At 39.5% G+C, this 23237-nt stretch overlaps 1 protein-coding gene and 1 non-coding gene across 9 annotated transcripts in view; one reads left to right on the forward strand and one right to left on the reverse strand.

The window, feature by feature from the left end:
- Nup98 (nucleoporin 98 and 96 precursor) overlaps positions 1-23237 on the forward strand; it is an 86435-nt gene that overhangs the window by 44674 nt on the left and 18524 nt on the right. For 6 of the 8 annotated variants that reach the window (XM_050122538.1, XM_050122542.1, XM_050122540.1 and 3 more), the window contains 9 exons: positions 2272-2388; positions 4447-4745; positions 6021-6134; positions 6834-6972; positions 7789-7966; positions 9380-9544; positions 17134-17316; positions 17868-18021; positions 21997-22426. In XM_050122538.1, the coding sequence (XP_049978495.1) occupies positions 2272-2388; positions 4447-4745; positions 6021-6134; positions 6834-6972; positions 7789-7966; positions 9380-9544; positions 17134-17316; positions 17868-18021; positions 21997-22426 (1779 nt within the window). Of the gene's footprint in view, positions 1-2271; positions 2389-4446; positions 4746-6020; positions 6135-6833; positions 6973-7788; positions 7967-9379; positions 9545-17133; positions 17317-17867; positions 18022-21996; positions 22431-23237 lie in introns of those variants that run through there. The other 2 variants (XM_050122546.1, XM_050122545.1) reach the window with 1 other exon arrangement.
- Positions 15757-15861, reverse strand: LOC126488887 (U6 spliceosomal RNA). Its single transcript, XR_007588802.1, has one exon. It is a non-coding gene; the product is annotated as a U6 spliceosomal RNA (small nuclear RNA).

The raw sequence follows: 23237 nt of genomic DNA on the forward strand, positions 1-23237 counted from the left end.
AGCGAATTCTAGGACAGGCTCCAAAGCTACATAGAGAAACCCTGTTTCAAAAGCCAAACAAGCTGGGCGGTGTTGGCACATGCCTTTAATCTCAGCACTCAGGAGGCAAAGGCAGGAGGGTCTTTGTGAGTTCGAGGCCAGCCTGGTCTACAAGAGCTAGTGCTAGGACAAGCTCCAAAGCTACAGAGAAATCCTGTCTCGAAAAACCAAAAAAAAAAAAAAATAGTGTGTTAGGAAAAGCTGAGTATGGGCGCGTACACCTGTGTTCCAAGGCCAGCCTGGTCTATAGAATAAGTTCCCAAGACAGCCAGGGCAACACAGAAAAACTATGTCTTGGGGGGGGGGGGGGATAGGCCAGGCAGAGGTGGTGCATACTTTACTCCCAGTATTCCACAGACAGAAGCATGCGGATCTCTGAGTTTGCAGGGCTGCACAGAGAAACTTGAGTCCCTTCCCACAGCCATCTTACCCCCCTCCCCTAAAGGAATAACCCAAATATAAAGTAGCACAGGGGTTGAACCTAGAGAGTGGTTCAGTGGTTTAGAGCACTTGTTGTTGCTCTTGCATTTGTAGGGGACCTGAATTCAATTCTTATCATCCTCATAGTGTCTCACAAACGTCTTTTGCTTTAGTTCCGGAGGGTCCAAAATGTTCTTCTGGCCTTCTTTGAGCACCAGGCACACACATGGTGCAGCCAAAACATCATACACATAAAATAAATAAAGCTAAATTTTTGTTGTTGGTTTTTGTTTTTTGGGTTTTGGTTGTTTTTGTTTTTGAGACAAGGTTTCTTAAGTGTAGCTTTTGCTGTCCTGGAACTTGCTCTGTAGAGGCCAGGTTGTTTTCAAATTCACAGAGATCTACTTGCTTCTGCCTCCTGAGTTCTGGGATTAAAGGCACCACCACCGCCTGGCCAAAATCTTTACATATGGGTCGAGAACTGGATAGACAGTTCACTGGGAAGACCATCTGTTGTACAAGAATGAGGATCTGAACTCAAAGCCCCAGGACCCACATAAGAAGCCATTCATAGAAGATCACATACTTGTCTAAAATCTGTACATTGTAGTGGTAGAGACAGGTGGATTGCTGTTATTTTCTTATCTGTCTGCTTATCTCCAAGATAAGTAAAAGACACTGTCTCAACAAAATAAGGTGGAAAGGACATCCAAGACCTAACTGCCTTTTTTGTGCACACATCCCAATTAGGGAAATTGTTTTAGCCCAAAATATAAAATGTGTTTTATTGGTTGTATTGCGAGTGATTAATTTTGAAGGCAAGGATAATGTATTTGTGTGTAGTTAAAAGAGCCTTGATACTGTTCTACTTTCCATCCTGTTGCTGTGGTAAGATGCTGACCAAAGAAAGCACCTTAGGCAAGGAAGGGATTTACTTGGTTTACGCTGCTAGTTTGTTCTCTCATAATTGAGGGAAGTCAGGGCAGAAATCCAAGGTAGGCACTTGACTTAGAACCCTTGGGGGAATACTGTTTGCTGGCTTACCTTTGGGCTTACACTTGGGCTTTTAAAAGTAGTTGGATTTTTATATTTAAAAGTGTGTGTATGTGTTATATGTACTTGAGTGCAAGTAATCTCAGAGTCCAGAAAAGGTAGGGAGAGTTTATAATTCCAGGCAATTATATATGGTTGTGACCTTCCTGTTGTGATGGGAGTTAGAGTCAAACTCAGGGACCTCTACAAGAGCAGTGTATAGACACTCTCCACCCCACCCCGCATGGGTGGGTGCAATAAGTTGACTAGGTCTTTCTGTGTAGTCCAGGCTATCATAGAACTCAATATGTAGACCAAACTTACCTCTAACTCACAGAGATTGCCTGCCTCTGCCTCTTGAGTGCTGGGATTAAAAATGTGTGCCATATACTCAACTTTAAGGATATTTTCCATTTTAATCTGAATCTTCTCAGCTTTATTGTTCAATATAAGTACAATATATCTGAGACTGTATGATGTGATTACACAACTAAAAAAAATCGTATATGCAGCCCAGTGGTGGTGGCACATGCCTTTAATCCTAGCACTTGGAAGGCAGAGGCAGTCAGATTTCTGTGAGTTCAAGGCTAGCTTAATCTACAGATCAAGTTCCAGGAGAGCCAGTACTGTTACACAGAGAAAACTTGTCTTAAAAAAATTATATATGCAACTTATTAGGAGTGTTTTGGGTATATAAGAGTGCTCCAGGTTTTAAAACAATGTTTGGTACACGTGTGTACATGTTAAATTATTTCTATTTCTTTTGGTCTCTACTTTTAGAAAGAGCATCAAGAAGTTGGTTTTGAAAAATCTTAACAATAGCAATCTCTTTTCTCCTGTTAATCATGATTCAGAAGACCTAGCTTCACCATCTGAGTATCCAGAAAATGGAGAGAGGTAAGTTGAATTCTGTTTGTAAATATTCCTCCTAATAGTTCTGTTTTGTTTTCAAAGATTCTACTTTATAAAGATTGATGAATGGTAAAATAGAAGTAATATATAGTTCAGGGGCACCTAGATGTTATATTATTACTTCTTCTTTTTTTAAGATTTATTTATTTAGTATGTATACAACATTCTGCCTCCATGTATGCCTGCACGCCGGAAGAGGGCAACAGGTCTCATTACAGATGGTTGTGAGCCACCATGTGGTTGCTGGGAGTTGAACTCAGGACCTCTGGAAGAGCAGCCAGCACTCTTAACCACTGAGCCATCTCTCCAGCCCATGTTATTACTTCTTGAGTTCTTTTTGTTGTTGTTGTTTTGTGCATCTCCCGGAAGAGGGGCCATATTTATGCTCAGCCCCCAGTTAAGAACCCTTGCTAGGCTTAGTTCCTTCCTACCACTTCCTGTCAACTAGTTGCTGACTCAGCCTCATGACCCCAGGTTAATTTTATTTAGTCAAACTAATGTAACAAGTCTTTGCATTGTTAACAAAAGCAGCAGAAACAAAGGTAGTATACCTTTATACAGTTATATTCCACAACAGTTGATTCTCTCTTTCCACCATGTGGGTCCCAGAGATTAAACTTAGGTCTTTTAGTCTGTTTCACCCTCTGTGCCATCTTGCCAGTCCTACCTCCGAAACCCCCCCCCACCCCTTCACCCCCCACAAGGCAGGGTTTCTCCATAGTTGTCCTGAAACTACTTCTGTAAATCAAGGCAGACCTTGAACTCACAGAGATCTGCCTCCATAAGTATTGGGATTTTAATGTGCTCCACCATGCCGAGCATACATCCTAATTCTTAATGGTTTGGTCATTATGGTGAATATAAGATAATTTAATTAGTTCTTCATTAGTGAACATATAGAGGTTATTTGGTATTCTTTTATTCAAAATAGTGGGCTTTTTTAAATTATAATTTCATATCATTAAAATATTTCCAAACCTTGTGGTTGTACTATTAAAAGTCTAAATTCAAATTTTGAGATTATTAAATTTTTGTCTAGGAATCTTTTGCCTAAAAATATATACATTCATTGTATACATGTAGTGTTTGGAAAGGCCATAGAGGGTGTCATTTAGGATCCATTGGAACTGAGTTAGAGCTGTTGATAGCTTCCTTGTGCATGCTGGGAACCAAACCCTGGGCCTTTCTGGAACAGCAGCAAGTGCTTCCAACCAGTTAAAATTTCTCACACTTTTATCTTGACATTAACCACTAATCATTTAATTCTCCATAGTAGCAAATACTTGTTGTGTTTGTTTTAGTCAAAGATTTGACAGGCTGATGGGATGGCTGGCTCAAGGTGTATAAAAGCTTTTATCATCAAGCCCGATGACCTAACTTCACCCCAAGAACACACCCGCACAGCAGGAGGGCAGTGTTCAGATTCATTCTTTTGAAAATGAGCAGTTAAATCTAGAGCTAAATTTTCTTACGTTTTTGTTTTGTTTTTCCAAAACATGGTTTCTCTATGTAGCCCTAGCTATCCTGGAACTAGCTCTTGTAGAACAGGCTGGACTCTACTACCGCCCGACCCTGTTTTTTATTTTATGTGCATGGGTGTTTTGAGTGCTTGTATGTCTGTGTACCACTTGTGTGCCTGGTAGCTGAGTGGATCAGGAAGAGGGTACCATATCCCCTAGAACTGTAGTTACAAACAGTTGTGATCCACCTTGTGTGTGCTGGGAATTGAACCTAGGTCCTCTACAAAAGCAGTATATGCTCTTAACTACTCAGTCATCTCTCCAGCCCTACATTTTCTTTTCACCTCTAGTTAGTACTCACAACTTTATGATATTATGCAAGGTTATTACTATTATTGTTACTTGCCTCAATTTTCTTTTTTATACGTTAGAGACAATAGTTAGATGTATTCACACAGTTACTATTAGGATTAATTTTATTGAATCATCCAGAATAGTGTCATATACTTAATAAAGATTAACCTGTCATTGTCGTTACTGTCGCTGGGGGCTAAAGCATTAATATTTTTTTCTCTCTTTTCAGATTTAGCTTCCTGAGTAAACCTGTTGATGAGAACCATCAGCAGGATGGAGATGATGATTCTCTTGTATCACGTTTTTACACTAATCCTATTGCCAAACCCATTCCTCAAACCCCAGAGAGTTCTGGAAACAAAAATAACAGCAGCAGCAGTGTGGACGATACCATTGTTGCTTTGAACATGCGTGCTGCTTTGCGCAATGGGCTCGAAGGAAGCAGTGAGGAAACTTCTTTCCATGATGAGTCATTGCAAGATGACCGAGAAGAAATAGAAAATAATGCTTACCATATACATCCAGCAGGTCAGTTTTACCAAATGTTTTAAACCTTTGAAATAGTTTAAACTTGCATCTTTATAATTAATGATGTGATCAGAAGAGCCCACTTTTTACAGCCAAAGTGACTGTCCTGTCTACGAAACCTGTAAATTCAAGTGGGTTGTTTATTAGTAAGACCTCACTGTGGTATGGTCTGTTGACTACCTACCACATTATAGAATTTTCCCATTAAAAAAAGGGCTCTAGCCGGACGATGGTGGCGCACGCCTTTAATCCCAGCACTCGGGAGGCAGAGGCAGGTGGATCTTTGTGAGTTTGAGACCAGCCTGGTCTACAGAGCTAGTGCCAGGACAGGCTCCAAAGCCACAGAGAAACCCTGTCTCGAAAAACCAAAAAAAAAAAAAAAAAAGAGGGCTCTATAATAAATATAAAATCTATAAATTTTAGCTTACTGAAGAGAAGCTTAACAGTTAAGAGCATTGAGTGTTATTCCAGAGGCCCCAAGTTCGATTCCCAACACCCACATGGCAGCTCAGAACTATCTATACTCCACGATCTGACATCCTCACTCAGACATACATGCAGGAAAAACACCAATGTACATAAAATAAGAATGAATAAATTAATATAGCAGAAGAAGAAAAGAAAAGAATTGGTGGGGAGCCAGGTGGTAGTGATGAAAGCCTTTAATCCCTGCAAAGGGGAGGCAGAGGCAGGCAGATCTCTATGGTTTGAAACAAGCCTGGTCTACAGGGTGAGTTATAGGACAGCCAGGAATGTTTCATAGAGAAACCGTTTCCACAAAACAAAAAAATTAGATTAACAAAGGTTAGGTAGACCTTTGTTAATTAAATTTAAATGTTTTAAATTTTTCTTTCATGGGACATTGGAATTGGAGGTTTGCTCTCTCAAAACTCTCCTCGAGTTTTCTGCATCTGCATCCTAAGTTCCTCATTCAGTATGTGGAGACAGGAGACCCAGAGACTCACAATCTCAGCTTCATAGTCTCATAGTCAGTTCAAGGCCAGACTGTGATGCCTTAGACCTTGTCTCAAGAAAAATTATTTTTAAAAAAAAATTTTTTTTTCTGTAGATTTTGTTTGTTTTGGTTTATTTGGGTTTTTTTGTTTGTTTGTTTGTTTGGCACAAGGTTTCTCTTTGCCTCCTGAGTGTTGGGATTAAAGATATGCACTGCCGTTGCCCAGCTTGTCTATAGAAAAGTTTTACATGAAGGTACAATGAATATTAAGACCTGTTCTCCCCAGGATAATCACAGTACTTTCTGACTTTTGGTTGCAGGCATTGTTCTCACAAAAGTTGGTTACTATACTATTCCATCTATGGATGACCTTGCTAAAATTACGAATGAAAAGGGAGAATGCATTGTTTCAGATTTCACCATTGGTCGTAAAGGTATGTGTGAGTTTAGGTGTGAGAATATAATTCAGATTGCATCTTGATTTTATAAGTAAGGGCAGCACTTGATTTTAGGGTCTGTTTTTCCTTTATTTGGCTCCTCCTTGAAATAGAAACACTGACAAGTAACAAAGCAAGGAGGACTAGAACTATGTAGCATTTGGGGATTTAGATATACTTGTTTGGGTCTTGTAATTATTTGTCTTGTTATAATTCTTTACAATTAAAGAAACTTCAAGGTATACCGAGTTTAATACTTTGGTTCTGTTTCATATTATAAAATTATTGCAGTAATCTTCCTTGAATAAATTTAGTTTGTGATGTTGTATGACCGAATCTGCCTCTGGAGTGCTGGATTCCACCCAGCCATGATACTGTATTTTAAAAAGGCTCAAGTATTTTCATTTGGCAGATTAGGAACCAAGTTGTTCATAAAGCTGCACTACAGATACTTGGGAAGATTTGAGAATACAAAAATGTAAACTGGAGGTGTTGCATCTGATAATAATGTAACACCATTCCTCTTTTCCCATCCTTGCCATGTTTAGGAGGCAGGTAGCCACTTGATGAATTTTTAGAAGGCTTAAAACACTGATACTACAGTTTGCATATTCTTCCTTGCTAATCATTACAGAAAAAGAGGTTTTTGCTCCTTTATATAGGATTTTTTTTTTAACTATTTGCTCTGAATTTTAGGATATGGCTCCATCTATTTTGAAGGAGATGTAAATTTGACAAATCTAAATTTGGATGATATTGTGCATATCCGAAGGAAAGAAGTTATTGTCTATGTAGATGATAACCAAAAGCCCCCTGTGGGTGAAGGGCTAAATAGGTATGAGTTTATTTACATATAAAATAACTAAATTGGTTTTTTTCCTATACTTTTATTTGAATGTATAAGTGGTAATGATATTGTGACTTTAGGATTCATATCTTTTCATTAATAGTAACATGTCCAGGTGCTACTTTCAGGAACTTTCAACACTGGCAATTTTGTTTTGCTTTTGTTTAATTTTACTGACCAAGTGAGCACCAACCACATAAAATGAGTGTGTGTGTTTTCTGTATTACTCTTGTTCTGCTGCTGGCACACTTACCTATTTTAGTGTGATATTTTTAAACTTTGTTGTTGTTTTTTAAGTGCATTTTCTTGCCATATATTGCTTGAAGCGTGGTGGAGGTTAGACAGAGTCTTACGCTACAACCCTGTATGGGCTTGAACTCAAAAGTCCCTTTCCTCTGCTTCTGTCGTCATCTTTCTACTTTCATGTTCTACACACTGCATGCATGTAGTAAGTCTGTATTCTACACATGAGAGAAAGCATTCAGTATTTGAGTTTGGCTTACTTTGCTTAATGTAATGATCTCTATTTTCCTACAAATACCATGATTTCTTTATTCTTTGAGGGAAAAAAAAATCCGTTTTGTGTATATACCACTTCCTTCTCCATACATCAGTTCCCTAGGTTGGTACCTCATCTCGGGCATTGTATGCCTAAGGTTCTTCAGGTATACAGCCAGGAGTGGTATAGCTGGGTCATATTGTAGTTGTATTATTAAAATTTTAGAGAGACTCGGGCTTCCATAGTGGTTACACCTCCTTTTGTAAGTATAAATCATTTCTGTTTTGCCTGTTTCTACTTCACAGGAAGGCTGAAGTTACATTGGATGGAGTTTGGCCAACAGATAAAACATCCCGGTGTTTAATAAAGAGCCCAGATCGACTTGCTGATATCAATTATGAGGGGAGATTGGAAGCAGTCTCAAGGAAGCAGGGAGCCCAATTCAAGGAGTACCGGCCTGAAACTGGTTCTTGGGTGTTTAAGGTATAGTTCCTTCACCCAGTTTCTACTTTTGGCATCACAAAATGAATTCATCAGAAATCTTTGTCTCTTGGTAAAGTAGGTCTTCCAAAAACGTTGGTGGGTATATGTATCATCAATGTCAGGCCTCTTCCTCTCACTGTGTAGCCCTAACAGACCTGAAACTTGGTTTGTAGAAGCTGTCCTTGAACTCTGTGTGCTGCCTTCTTAATTCTGGGATTAAAGGCTGAAGGCGTGCACTCTGGGCAGTGGTTGGTGCACCCAAACCCAGCACTTGGGAAGCAGAGACAGGTGGATCTCTGTGAGTTCGAGACCACCCTGGTAGGACAGACTCAAAGCTACACAGAGAAACCCTATCTCAAACCATCGGAAGGAAGGAAGGAAGGAAAGAAGGAAGGAGGCAGGCAGGCATATACCACAACAACCAACTAATCTTACTGTTTGAAAGAGAGTCTCTTACTGAACCTGAAGCTCTCTGGTCCAGGAAGACTGACTGGCCAGCTAAACTCCAAGGACCCAAGTGCCTGTGCCTCTGCAGTGCTGAGGTTATGGTGGCCTTGCCAGCTTCTTTTTGTTGGGATAAGGGAGGATCTGCTAAACTCAGGTACCCATCACTACATGGTGAACACTTTACACATCCCCCTTGGGAATCAAAATCAGATATTTCAGCAGGTATCTTTACCTCCAGTCTTGTAATTTTTACTTCTAAACACTTTTGAAAGTAGAGAGTTTGGCTGCTACTTGTTCTGCATAGTCTTACCCAATAGTTTCTTCTTCTAGGCTGGTTGGGGGATTTAGTTGGTTGAAGGCTGTTCTGTAGGTAGAGAACAGTTAGTTAGTATATATCAGGATTCATGGATGATTGCATTTTAACTCTCGTTTATTGGTTGGCTTTGGTTTTTCAAGTCAAGTTTCACTGTTTAGCCCTGGCTTTCCTAGAACTTGCTTTGTAGACCTAGCTGGCCTTGGATGTCAAGTAGATTCACCTGCCTCTGCCTCCCTAGTGCTGGGACTAAAGATGTGCACCAGCATGCCTGATTCATTGTATATTCATAGCATATATTAATTTAATTTTGAGCAACTATTATGTGCACTGAAAGCTGTCAAGATCATAGAAAACATGCTGCCATTAACATTTTATTTTACTTTAATTATTTAAAATTTGTTTATTCATTTATTTATATTTATTTCTGTGCTCTGTACCTTTGGAAGCCAGAACCGGGTGTTGGGTCTCCTGGAGGTAGAGTTTTACAGTCCTCTGGAAGACAAGCCACTACTTTTGAATTGCTGAGCTATCTGTCCAGTTCCTGCTTTAACTATTTTAATATCTCTCCCCTTTGTCTTTTTTTCAAAGGTAGATATTATAGAAAAGACTATTATTAAAAGTTGACTTTGCTGTGTTTCTTTTCTTTCTAGGTCTCCCATTTTTCTAAATATGGCCTTCAGGATTCTGATGAAGAGGAGGAAGAACACCCACCCAAAACTACTTCAAAGAAGTTGAAGACCGCCCCTTTGCCCCCTGCAAGCCAGGCAGCTCCTTTCCAGATGACTCTTAATGGCAAACCTGCACCTACACCTCAGGTAGAGAAAGGACAGTGAATGTAAATGGAACGGTGATAAAGACGTCAAAGCAGTCCTGCAGCTTTTCAGCTACACAGTCCTGGGACCTGATACGTCCAAGGGAGGCTGAGGTGGTACAGGATGCTAGTATTTACTCAGCAGTAAAGAATTCTCTTGCTGTTTGGATCATTCTTCTACAGATTGTAATTCTCAATTTTTCTCATCTGGACTTGTAATTTTTGATCACTGGTCAACTTGAGATAGAATTTTGCTTGTGTAGGGTTGATGCAAAGTAAATCCTACTTTTATTGATTTTGTGATGTGCAGTCTGATCTTGATCTTTACTTTTTAAATCTTGATCCATTGCTTTTTAAAAGATTAGCTTTCTATAAGAGTTTTTAATTCCATTTTCTCAAGTTTGCTTATATTTCAAACTCATGACACTGTATTTTAATCTTTATGAAAATAGATAATTTTAAAAGCCATTAAATTATTTAGTGTATAGAAAATAAGGACTGCATTGTTTATTACAAATACTTGTATCATACACTTTTTCACTGTTGTTAAACCAATATCAACCTTTTGTCCTTTAAAGGGAAAGGTTTGTAAATTAATTGAATACCTACTGGTAAAGAGATTTACTTTAATTTGGATGTCAATTATATGCAATCAAGTTATAGAAATATTTTTAACTTACTGACACACTCCCTCTAAGAAGAGTTATTTATGAGACTTTGTAAAACACCCTCTACCTCTCAGCTGCTAAAAGCAGGACCTTTGGAATTTTCCATGTTACAATTCTTTTGGCTGCTCAAATTGTGTGATTTTTATGATTTATTAAATAATTTCTGGGGAGGCACTTTCTGGAGAGTCTTGTGTGTGACACGTTTATGTGTTGAGACTGAAAGGGGAGGCTATGATAAATGTGAAAGTTGAAACTGTTGACTTTTAAGGTTTTTGTTTGTTTTTGGTTTTTTGAGACAGGGTTTCTCTGTATAGCCCTGCATATCCTGGAACTAACTCTGTAGATCAGGCTGGCCTTGATTTCCCAAGTGCTGGAATTAAAAGGTGTGCTTTGCCACAGCATGGTTGACTTTTAAGTTTTATCTATTTGTTTGGTTGGTTTTGATTTTTTCTAGGCAGTGTTTCTCTATAACTTTGGAACCTGTGCTGGAACTCCCTCTGTAGACCAGGCTGACCTCAAACTCACAGAGATCTGCCTGCCTCTGCCTCCCAAGTGCTAGGATTAAAGGCGTATGCCATCACCACCCAGCAGATTTTTAAGTTTTATAATATTGGTAGTATTTAAAATATTGCCATTACAAACCTCTGCTAATAAATCTGTTAATGACTTAGGAGGCATTGGAAGTCAGATTTCTAAGTTTGAAGCCAGCATTATCGACCTAGTAAGACATTCCCAGTAAATAGAGACAGGATTTCTCTGTGTAGTCCTGGCTTTCCTAGAACTCACTTTAAGAACTCAGAGATCTGCCTGCCTCTGCATGAGCAAACACAGTTTTATTTATTCATTTTTTTGTGTCTGTGTGACTCTTATCCCATATTTTTTTAATCTTTTCTAAAAACAGCCTTTTTTTTCTGCTAATAAACATTATGTAAGGTCTTAGAGATATGACTGAAAAGGAAAAGCTTCATCTGTGGGTAAGCAGAATAAATTTTTATGTTAGTAATATGTTAGTAATCAGCTTTAGTCACCAGAATTAAACACTGGGAAAAGAATCTAAATTCCTAAAATGACAGTATAGTAGGCAAGGCTAATTGCAAAGCTGAGAGCAAAAGCTATCTCAGAACAAGAGAGAACTGGTAAGGATTCAAACTGGGCAAATAGAACAGTGAACGTGAGTACCACCGGGATTGAAGAAGTTGGTTTGCAGTGAGCAGAAATGAGAGGGATGTTATGTTTACATGCATTATGTGCTCTGCTCTGGAGCACCTTTCCTTCCTATTCCCTGATGACATTTGAGGGATTGGCTAATTATTATTAGTTTCTTTACTCGGCACAGGAAACTACCTGAACTATCAGAATGAACACAACGGGAGTCAGAGTTGCTATTGTCACACATCACACTGTTGCGTCCTTCCCAGAGAGACCGATCGCTACAAGGTGTTCCCGAAGTCTGATGAAAGACTCCCTCAGTCCCCCAGTTTACCACAGATGGAAGGGTTGTCTCTTGGGCTGTTCTGGAAAGTTCGCCTTTTATTTTAAGGATCGCATTTATACAGCACAGCTTTTTATCCATTAGTTTCAGTTCTGTGTTTCCAGGTGGTCTATAAACCTTTCGTTTGCACCTTTAAAAGCTGGTATAACAAAGCAACAAGAAAACACATTTTTGTATGATATGTAACTTTCAGGTGAGAGAATGTTCACTCAGTTAATTAAATTGCTGTGGGACTGTTGTCGTCTGTAGTTTCTGCTCCTGGTGTGATCTTCTGGTTTCTAGATGACTGCCTAGTAGTCTAGAGCGCTTGACTTTGGTTACTTAGATCATCCATCACTTCACTTCCAGGGGATTCAGACATACTTAATTTTTAATAATTCTCCCCAGCGGATGGAGGTATTTGGACAGATTTTGAAACTGAAAGACCTGAAACGTCTTGACACTCAGGTAGATGTAGCTTTTTCCCCACCCTTAGTTCAGTAAATCAAGATAGTTAGCTTTCTCAGAAACATGTTCAGTCAGTAAGTTTATTTAAAGAAATATGAAAGCAAATTAAAGTTTTTTCATATGTATGAATATTTTGTCTGCATGTATATGTGTGACGTATTGTGCTCCTGGTGCCTGCAAAATGTGGAAGCAGTAGGTCCCTAGAGCTGCTGTCATGAGTGATTGTGGGCACTGTGTGGACACTGGAGACCAAACCTGGGCCCCGAAAGAGCAGCAAATGTTCTTACTGCTGAGCCAGCTCTCCATCCCCAATTTTAAAACTTTTTTTTCCTAGGAAAAAAAGGTATGACAATTTAGGATAAGATTTATGTATGTTGTGACTGGAAATAAAAGGACTTCTAAACATTCTGTGTGTGTGTGTGTGTGTGTGTGTGTGTGTGTGTGTGTGTGGCCACAATTTACTTTCAGATATTATTAAGCATGTTGGTTTTCTTATTAATTTAAAAATCAAATATAAGCTAATATAATATAGGATTTATCCCTCATGCAGAATTTTTAGAATGTAAATTACAAGACACAAGGCTTTGAAAGCCTAATGCATAATTTCTTTTAAAGAGATCCCAGTATTATTGACAACTAGTTTTCAAACAAAACTATGTGAAAATACTCTATAGTTAGAATACAAGTTCTCTTTAGGTAGGCAATAGTAGTAGTTGTATTGGACCAACTTAATTGGCTAAAAGAGTAAGTAATATCAACTATAAAAATTTGATCTTGGACTGGTTGCGTATTCTTTCTTAGTTTCTTCCTTCTTTCCTTCCTTCCTTCCTTCCTTCCTTCCTTCCTTCCTTCCTCCCTTCCTTCCTCCTTCCTTCCTTTCTTTATTAATTTAAGAACATCTTGAGTTATCTCACTTTTCCCTTGGAATAAAGAGGGGTGAATTTTAAGTATTGACCATGTTGATTAGATGTAGAAGATTACATTTTGAGTGTAAAAATAAACCTTTCTTGCTGATAGCTAGCATTGGGGATGCATGCCTTTAATCACAGCACTTGAGAAGCAGAAGTAGGTGGATTTCTGGGATTGAAGCCAGCCTGGTCTGTAGAGCGATTTCCAGGATAAGCTCCAAGCTACACAGAGCTGTCACGAAACAACAAAAAAATTTCGTAAATCATGGAAGGTTTTCAGTTGTGAACCCTACCTTCAAATTTTCAGATTATCAATTTATAGATAGTTCTTGTAAGTAATATTTCTAATTCATCAAACACCTTGTAGGAAAGGGAGTCAAGTTGATGCTGAGTCAACTTTCCCTATACATATCTTTCCTTCCCATAGACCTCAGGAGTTGTTCTCCCCACTCCTTTTCAGTTTACAGCATTTTTTATTCTCTGACTTTGAAGAAGTATCTAGTCTGCGCTGATTTCTTTCTTTCTCTCTTTTTGTTTTTTGGAGACAGGATTTCTCTGTGTAGCCTTGGCTGTTCTAGAACTTGCTCTGTAAATCAGACTGGCCTAGAACTCACAGAGATTGACCTGCCTCGGCCTCCCGAGTGCTGGAATTAAAGGTGTGCACCACAGCCTGGCCAAGATTTCTTAAAAGAGTTTAGGGTAGTTTATTGAAATTTCTTTTAGTGCACTCTACTAAGTCCATGTGCAGAGATTCCCAGACCTTTGCCAGTTCCTCAGGTTTATGGTATTTCCTTGCTGCTTGTCCATATACTAGGTGATGTCATCTACCTTTAACAGCTGTGTGTGAACATGAACATAGAAAACGTTGATCTTCAGCACTCTTCATCACTGTATATCCTGGGTCCCTTTTGTCTATAATCTAGTAATTTTATGGAACCCTCCCACTTTGCCTACAAGTGCTGTGGGTAAGGATTTCCTGGTGGATTGTTTTCCCTGTGTTAAGTAGTACAGGAAGTTGATACCATGCCTCCTTCCATCTCCACCCAAAGTCCTCAGTCTTCATCCTTTTTTGGTCAGTTTTTTTTTTTTTTTCTGTGTGCCAGATGCTTTATTAGGTGGAAAGCATAAAGCATGTGTTCGTTGAATATGGAACTTAAGTAATTGATGTGCTTGTTACTAAATAGAGAATATTGTCAACCATAATTCCTGTTTTCATAGCTTCCCTACCTGTCAGACACACACACACATAAATAATATATTTTTATATATATGTATATATATATAAAATAAATTTTGATACGTGATGTTAAATAGGAAGAACCAGGTAATGTGGAAGCCAAAACCAGTATGGTGTCCTGCTGATCTGATGGGGAATATCATAGTGTTTGTTGAAAGGGAACTCTGGCTGAGAGTGTAGCTCAGCTTAGCATGTGCTCACAAGCACGTGCATGGCCCTTGGTTCCATTCCCAGTACTCACTCCCAAAATGAGTTGTTAGGCCAAGTGTGATGTGTCAAATCTTTAATCCTATTACTTGGGACACAGGTGAGTGAATATCTTGAGTTTAAGGTCAGTTTGTTCTACATAGTAAGTTTCAGGGCAGTCAGGGCTACACAGAGAGACCCTGTCTAATGAATATATTAGGAACCAGGCGGTGCTGGCACACGCAGAGACAGGCAGATCTCCGTGAGTTCGAAGCCAGCCTGATCTGCAATGCAAGCGCTAGTTCCAGGACAGGCTACAAAGCTACAGTGAAACCCTGTATGGAAAAACAAAACAAAAATATATTTGGGAATGTATGGGATTCCAGGATTATTCTTACTAGACACCTACTTTAGCACTGAGTTCCATCCCTACAATTTTACAGCATAAGAGTGATGTGAAATGCTAGTAGATTCACCCTCAGTCGTCGTTTCGTTTGGCAGTGCTTATTGTCAAAGCCATCTGTGTCCTTGAACAAGTCAGGACTATGCTATGCTCCTCGGCTTGGGACCTTAGTCCAGTGGGAACATTATCTAGCTTTAGTAAAGCAGTCTTTGGGTAGTGTCTACATTTTAAGTGCTTATATGCCTTGTACATTTTTTAAGTGACATTGAAACCTTGTCTTCAAAAAAAGAGGAAAACTTGCCATATCACTGTCTACAAGAGCTAGTGCCAGGACAGGCTACAGAGAAACCCTGTCTCGAAAAACTTAAAAAAAAAAAAAAAAAAAGTAACATAAGCCGGGTGGTGGTGGTGGTGGCACACGTCACCTTTAATCCCAGCACTCAAGAGCTAGTTCCAGGACAGGCTCCAAAGCTACAGAGAAACCCTGTCTATAAATAAATAAATAAACAAACAAACAAATAAATAGAGTAGCATAAAATAGGCACTCCTGAAAAATCCAAACATTGTGCAGGGATCATATATGTAAGTTATAGCTTGATAAGAGAAATAATTTATAGTACCTTTTGTATTGAAAATGTTTATAAATTGTAGTCATTTGTTAGCACACTGTACTAAATTCTATATGTTTAAATTTATGAAACAATCGTGTATTGGATTAGTTAATTTATAGTGCACTGCCATTTTATAAGCCTTAACCTTTTATCATAAGCTATCTTGTGTGTGGTTTGTGTGTGGTACACATGTTACAGGTATGTATAGAGATCACAGTAATAGGTGTCTTCCTCTCTCATAGTCCATGTTACATCTTTGAGACTCTTAATACAGAACGCTTCATGAGTTTGCGTGTCATCCTTGCCCAGGGGCCATGCTAATCTTCTGTATCGTTCCAATGTTAGTATATGTGCTGCCGAAGTGAGCACGAGACAAGGTTTCTAACTGAACCTGGCATTTACTGTTTAGCTAGACTAGCTGGCTAGCAACTTCCAGAGAGCCTCCTGCTTGTGCCCTACAGTGATTGACTTCTTGCATTTATGCTGGGGAATCTAAACTTAGGACCTTGAACGGTACTGACTGGACCAAATTATTTTGTCATTATCATGTCTTTAAAATTGCTTTATAATGTAAATGTAACTTTTTGAAAATAGTTTATTTTATGAGCATTGATTTTTTTTTTTTTTGCCTGTATATATGTATGTCTGTGTAAGGGTGTCAGATCCTCTGAAACTGGACAGTTGTGAGCTGTCATGTAGATGCTGGGAATTAAACCCAGATCTTCTGAAAGAACAGCCAATGTTCTTAATTGCTGAACCATCTCTCCAGCCCCTGTAAATGTAACTTTTGATTCTTTAAAAAAAGAATTGGAGTTGTCTGTAATACTGTCGCTTGTTTATCTTTTCAGGGAAAGTAAGTGTGGACCTTTCTCATACTCCACATCAGACTGCACACACACTGCACTTGATAGCTGAGCGGTAGTGGCGCACGCCTTTAATACCAGCATTTGGAAGGCAGGCAGGCGGGTCTTAGTTCGAGGCCAGCCTGGTCTACAAAGCAAATTCCAGGGCAGCCATGGTATAGAGAAACCCTATCTCGAAAAACCAACAAAACAGAAAATGTAAAGATTGGGGCTTGAGAGACCCAGATTCAGATCCCAGCACCCACATGGTGGCTTATAGCCATCTGTAACTCTAGTCCCAGGTTTTTTAAGGCTGTCCTCTAGCCTTTTCTACCACCAGGCACACAAAGGTACATGTACATACATGCAAACAAAACAAACACATTAAATACAAGGGAATAAATGTAATTATTTGCGCACTAAATGTAATTTGAGAGAGTGCCTATGCTTAATAATTATTTCTCTTTTTTCAGTTACATCCGAGTCATTGGGAGGACAGGGTAACCCTATGTAGATCAGGAATTATAGTTACTAACAAAGGGAGATACTGTATAACCTTTGTCTCTAAAGACCACTGCATGGTTGTTGGCTTAGATCTAGATCCTGCTTCATGCTAATTCCAGAAGGATGGTCCGTGAACCATTTGCGTCCCAGATTCTTAGAGAGGCAATTAGTATTGAAGCCTTTTAGCAAATCCCTCATCTCTTAGAATATGCAGAATATTTCTAGATCATATTCTGAGTAAAGTTTATCTGATGTACCACTAATCTGTTTGCTTCTCTGTTTTTGCTGTCTGCAGAGCCAGAGCCCAGAAGTCGAACAGTTAGGGAGGGTTGTGGAACTGGACAGTGACATGGTAGATATCACCCAGGAGCCAGTTTTGGATTCTGTGTTAGAAGAGAGCATGCCAGAGGATCAGGAGCCTGTGTCTGCTTCAACACACATTGCATCTTCACTGGGAATTAATCCACATGTCTTACAGGTGACGTTCTGGCCCTCCTTACTACGGCAGAAAGCCAAACTAATATTTAATATCTGTGTGACATCATTCCTCTTCTTTGATTATACATTTTAGACTGTTGAGAGTTCAGTATAATGGAAGGAAATAGGCCAGTGTCATAGGTGGTTTCTTTTTTTCCTGCTTAAAATCAGAAGATCTGTTAAATATATATCACTGTCTGCTTTACAGAGTAGTCTTGGGGTTTCAAACTTAGAAATCTTAGAAACATGGTAAATACGGGTTGAATTTCTCTTTTTATAGCTGCAGCCTTTTTGTGTCAGTTTAGCCTTTGGCTTATGTTTGACTTTAAAATTATTTATTCAGCAAATAATAGTAATCACTGTGTGCCAGGACTGGTGGAACAATGAATACAAGACGAGAATTGCATGAGTTCAGTTTTTCAGGCACATGCAGTGAAGTACTGTGTTGGTCGCAAAACTGTACACTTGTTCTGGGCTATTTAATAAACTATTTTTCTTTTATGGTCTTTCATTTATGGGAAGTAGTCATTCTATAGATAGTGCCTTTTTTAGATCATGAAGGCATCCTTGCTTGTTGATGAAGAAGATGTAGATGCGGTGGATCAACGCTTCAGTCACTTCCCCTCCAAAGGAGATACTGTTCAAGAAATCTGTTCTCCTAGACTCCCCATTTCAGCCTCCCACTCATCAAAATCCCGCTCAATAGGTACAGTATAAAATGTGCTGTTTCTCAAGAAACTGTTGAGTTAGATCCTTCTAAGCTGAATGGATTTCTCTAGCAGAACCCCTAAAAGCCATATGAATAACAATAGGCATTTTTAAATATCCATTATAATCTTACTATCCAAGACAGGGAGATTGCTATGAGTTTGACGTTTACCAGAGTAACACAGCCAGACCAAGGGAGCTGGAGAGATGGCTTAACAGTTAGAGGACTTGTTCTTGGAGAGGATCCCAAATGAGTGAGTTCTCAGAACCCACATAGTGGCTTATAACCCTCTGTTGTCCGATTCCAAAGGATCTGACACGCTCTTCTGGCCTCACTAGCCACCAGGCACACGCATGATATGTATACATTCATTTAGGCACTCGCACACATTAAATAATTTCTTTTAAAAAATGTAAATGGGTCAGTAAAGTAAGTGGCTTAGTATACAAAAGTACTTGTGTGATACCTGAGGTTGGTCTCTAGAACCCATATGATGGAAGGAAAGAAATGACTCCCTGACATTGTCCTCTGACTCCATATGTATGCCATGGTGTGGTGATGTTTGTTTGTGCTGTAACAAACACAGCTTGCCTGAAGATCAGAGTGTGGTGCTAACCACACTAGTTAGCCACAGAGGCCAGGCAGTGGTGGCTTACACCTTTAATCCTAGTTTTTGGGAGACAGAGGCAGACAGATTCTAAGTTCAAGGCCCTCCTGGACTACACAAATTGAGTCAGTTTAAAAGAAACAGAGCCAGGCAGTGGCGGCTCACACCTTTAATCCCAGTACTAGGGAAGTAGAGACAGAAAGTGACATTTGGCTGGGCAGAGAAAGGAATATGCAGCAGGAGGAAGTAGGAGCTCGGGCATTCAGTCTGAGGGTTTTATTATTAAGACCAATTAGATTCATGATGGCACATGTATGCAACCTACATGCACACACAAATGAATAATATTTTAAAACAAAAAGGTCAGGTACAGACAGTGGCAAGTTTTTAAGCATCATAAATAGTTCTGTATAATGAAAACATTTGTGTTTTTTGAGGAGCGTGTTTTAATCACTTGTGAATGTGAATTACGGATTAAGGGCTAATGTCGTAAATTCTAACACAATACTAAAAAGATTTCACAAGTTGCCATGTTCTTTTTATGTTGTAAGTCCTTTCATTCTCTTTGCTGCTTTCTAGGATCTTTTCCCTAGAAAAATTTCACTGATAGTAAATTTCAAGTTACTCCTTTTCCCTAAACCTTTGAATAGTCCTGTGGGGTAAATCACATAGAGTTTAAACTTTTCCTAGTAGGATTACTACTAGGTTATAGTTTATGGAGTACTGGGCTGGAGGAATGGTTCAGCAGTTACAAGCATTGACTGCTTTTCCAGAGGACCTGGCTTCAATTTTCAGTTTCCTCATGGTAGCTCAGTACCATCTGTAATTCCACTTCAGGGTACACAGTGCCCTCTTTTGGTCCCTCAGATACTGAAGTATATGGCATACACTCATGCAAGCAAAAACACGAACTTGTTAAATTTTTATCTCCTTAAAAAAAAAAGGTTATGGAGTATTAATATCAGTAAGACTTTAAGCAGTTGTAATTTCAAAATACTTTGAAAGGTAAAGAACTACCAGTAGAAATTTTGTTGATGTTTCCTTAAAAGCTAAATAGGGGCCAAGTGGTGGCGGTGGCACATACCTTTAATTCCAGCACTTGAGGCAGAGGCTCTGTAAGGGTGAGGACAGCCAGCGCTGTTACTCAGAGAAACCCTATCTTGAAGAAAAAAAAAGGCCCAGCCAGTAAAGGTGCTTGTCACTAAGCCTGATGACCAACCTAAATTTGATCCCTAGGACCCACATGGTAGACGGAGCAAACCAACTCCTAAAAGTGTGTGCCATGGTGCAGACACACTCATATGCGCATGCACAAAACTTAAAAACTAGAATTAAATGATTGAGGGGCTTACACCAATATTTTCTGTGCAGGCAATGGTGGTGGATGCTTTAATTTCAGCACTCAGGAGGCACAGGCAGGCAGAACTGAGTTCAAGGCCAGCCAGGTTTGCAGAGGAAGTTCCCGGACAGCCAAGGCTGTTAGACTTAGAAACCCCATCTTGAAAAATGTCTATTTTATGTGTATTAAGTGTTCTGTCTACATATATGCAATGTTACATGTGTGTGCAGTGCTTACAGAGGTAAGAAGAAAGTGTCAGAACTGAAGTTAGGGATGGTTATGAGCAGCCATGTTGGTGTTGGGTACCAAACTCAGGTCCTTGGCCAAAAGTAAGGAATGCTTTTAACTGAGCCTCCCTCTCTCAAGTCCCTATAGTGTCCTGTAGTATATATAGTCTCCATTTCCTCGTAGCTCGTAACTTGCCTTCTCCCCTTTCTTTGTCCCCTGCTTTCGCTAGTCAGCTTTGATCTCCAGACATTTTTTTCTTTCATGTCATCATAATACATGATGACATGAATACATAAATAAATAGTATTGAGTATCTATAACATCTAAGACCCTAAATAAAAGAAAACATGCAACATTTCAGCTACATCCGTCATTTTTTTTTCCTCAGATTTTCGAGACAGGGTTTCTCTGTGGTTTTTTGGTTCCTGTCCTGGAACTAGCTCTTGTAGACCAGGCTGGCCTCGAACTCACAGAGCCTCTGCCTCCCGAGTGCTGGGATTAAAGGCGTGCACCACCACCGCCCGGCACATCCGTCATTTTTTAAATAATAATATTACATGTGGGATTTTCAGTAAGGACATGACCATTGAGTTTTACCCAGGCTTATCACTTAGTCTTGCTACTTGATAACTTTGGATTTAGAAAGTTACTTTTCAAGCCCAGCGGCGGTGGCTGGTGGCGCATGCCTAACACTTGGGAGACAGAGGCAGGCAGATCTCTGTGAGTTGAATGAAGGCCAGCCTGATCTATAAGAGCTAGTGCCAGCTCAGGCTCCAAAGCTAGAGAGTAATCCTGTGGGGGAGAGCGGGGAGGAGTTACTTTTCTGAGTCCAGCTTCCTCACCTCTCTCTCTCTCTCTCTCTCTCTCTCTCTCTCTCTCTCTCTCTCTCTCTCTCTCTCTCTCTCTCTCTCTTTTTTCCCAAGACAGGGTTTCTCTATTTAACAGCTCTAGCTGTCCTGGAACTAACTTTGTAGACCAGACTGGCATTGGACTCAAATGCAAGGATTAAAGGCATATACCACTACACCTCGCAGTTTTTTCTTTATAAAATCGTTACATTTCTTGCTATAATTTCATGCCTGAAAAGATAATTATTGTGAGCTGGAGTAGTGGCTCAATGTTAAGAGAACTTGTACTGTTCTTACAGAGGACCCTTGATTCCTAGCACCTACATTAGGCAACTCACAGCCACCTGTAACTGGCTCCAGAAGGATTGGGCACATGGCATCCACAGGTAGCTACAGTCATATTGACATACCTACACACATACACATAAAAATAAAACCTTTTCTTAAAAGTAATTATTATGAGCCACACGGTGGTGGCACACTACTCTTAACAGGTGACAGGTGGATCAAGGATAAATTGGTCTACATAGTGAGTTCTAAGACAGCCAGGGATACATTGTAGCCAAGTGTGAAGCAGCCTCCACTACCTAGTGAGTTCTAGAGCATAAGCTACATAGTGACTATGTATCAAGAAAACAAAAACAGAGCAAAAGTAATTATTGTAAAATCTGAGTATCTCGGGGGCTGGAGAGATGGCTCAGCGGTTAAGAGCACTGGTTGTTCTTCCAGCAGACCTGAGTTCAATTCCCAGCAACCACATGGTGAATCAAAACCAACTGTAATGAGCTCTGGAGCCCTCTTCTGACATGCAGGCACACATGCAGGTAGAATGCTGTATACATGATAAATAAATAAATCTAAAAAAAGAAAAAGAAAAAAAATTTGAGTATCTCCACGTTTAGTGTTCTTAATTGTTACTGCCGTTTAGAGTCTTTTCCTCCTTGTTTCAGTTGGTGGGTTGCTGCAATCAAAATTTGCAAGTGGAGCCTTTCTCTCACCAAGTGCCTCCGTCCAAGAATGTCGCACTCCCAGAACTTCATCTCTAATGAATGTTCCATCCACATCCCCCTGGTCTGTCCCTCTGCCACTGGCCACTGTGTTTACAGTGCCCAGCCCAACTCCTGAGGTTCAGCTGAAAACAGTGGGGATACGCAGGCAACCAGGCCTAGTCCCTCTTGAAAAATCTGTTACATATGGCAAGGGGAAACTCTTGATGGACATGGCCCTATTCATGGGACGTTCGTTTCGGGTTGGTTGGGGCCCCAACTGGATTCTTGCTAACAGTGGAGAACAACTACATGGCTCTCATGAACCTGAAAATCATCAGGTTGCCGATTCTATGGATTATGGATTCCTGCCCAATCCAGTAGCTGTTAAATCGTGAGTTATGTTTCTTGATGCTTTTTGGGAGTGACAACATTGTAATTGGGGGTTGTTCTGTTATCACGAAAACAAGGTCAGCACCCTGCTTTTTTATCTTTCTATATAGATTTCTTAACCCATGTATTCTATATACTCAGTATCATATATGTTCCTATGTAGTTCCTACAATTAAGTCTCTGATATTTATCATATAGAATGTATTGAGTTTATACAAAATATGTAAATTTTCCTATGCATTTTTATAATACTTAAATTTATACATTTACTGTGGATTAAATGAATATGATTACTTATTTTTGAAGTTGATTTTTGGAAAAATAAAAATCAGTCCTTAACCTCACAGAAAAATGAATTCTATATTTAATTGCTTCTAGATTATAGTATTATACTATTTTAGAGATTATTAATATCTTAAAACTTATCAAGGTCAGACTGACTTCATACGCATCTGAATTTAGAGTGTTTCCAGGCGTGGAGGCACATACCTGTAATTCCAGCCCTGAAAGATGTGCAGAAAAGATCACAAGTTGAAGGCTATTCTGAGCTATATAGCAAGAATCTAAGAATCTGTTTTAGAAACTCAAGTGCTAAGAGATAGCCCAGTGGAACAGCACTTCCATAGCATGCCCTGGCTTCATTCAGTCTCTGCGACTTCAGTTTAAAACAGACTCTGGCCATGTGTGGTGTGGATACACCCATATCTCGTCATTTGGTTTATGAAGCCTGCAGAGTCAGAAATTCATAGTCTTTATTGACTATATGGCAAGTTCAAGAGCTACATGAGATGTGTCTCATAACTTTGGAATCC

The sequence above is a fragment of the Alexandromys fortis genome, unplaced genomic scaffold (assembly GCF_014885135.2).
Source record: "Alexandromys fortis isolate MF-2015 unplaced genomic scaffold, M_Fortis_MF-2015_v1.1 scaffold_209, whole genome shotgun sequence".
In the NCBI taxonomy this organism is placed as follows: Eukaryota; Metazoa; Chordata; class Mammalia; order Rodentia; family Cricetidae; genus Alexandromys; species Alexandromys fortis.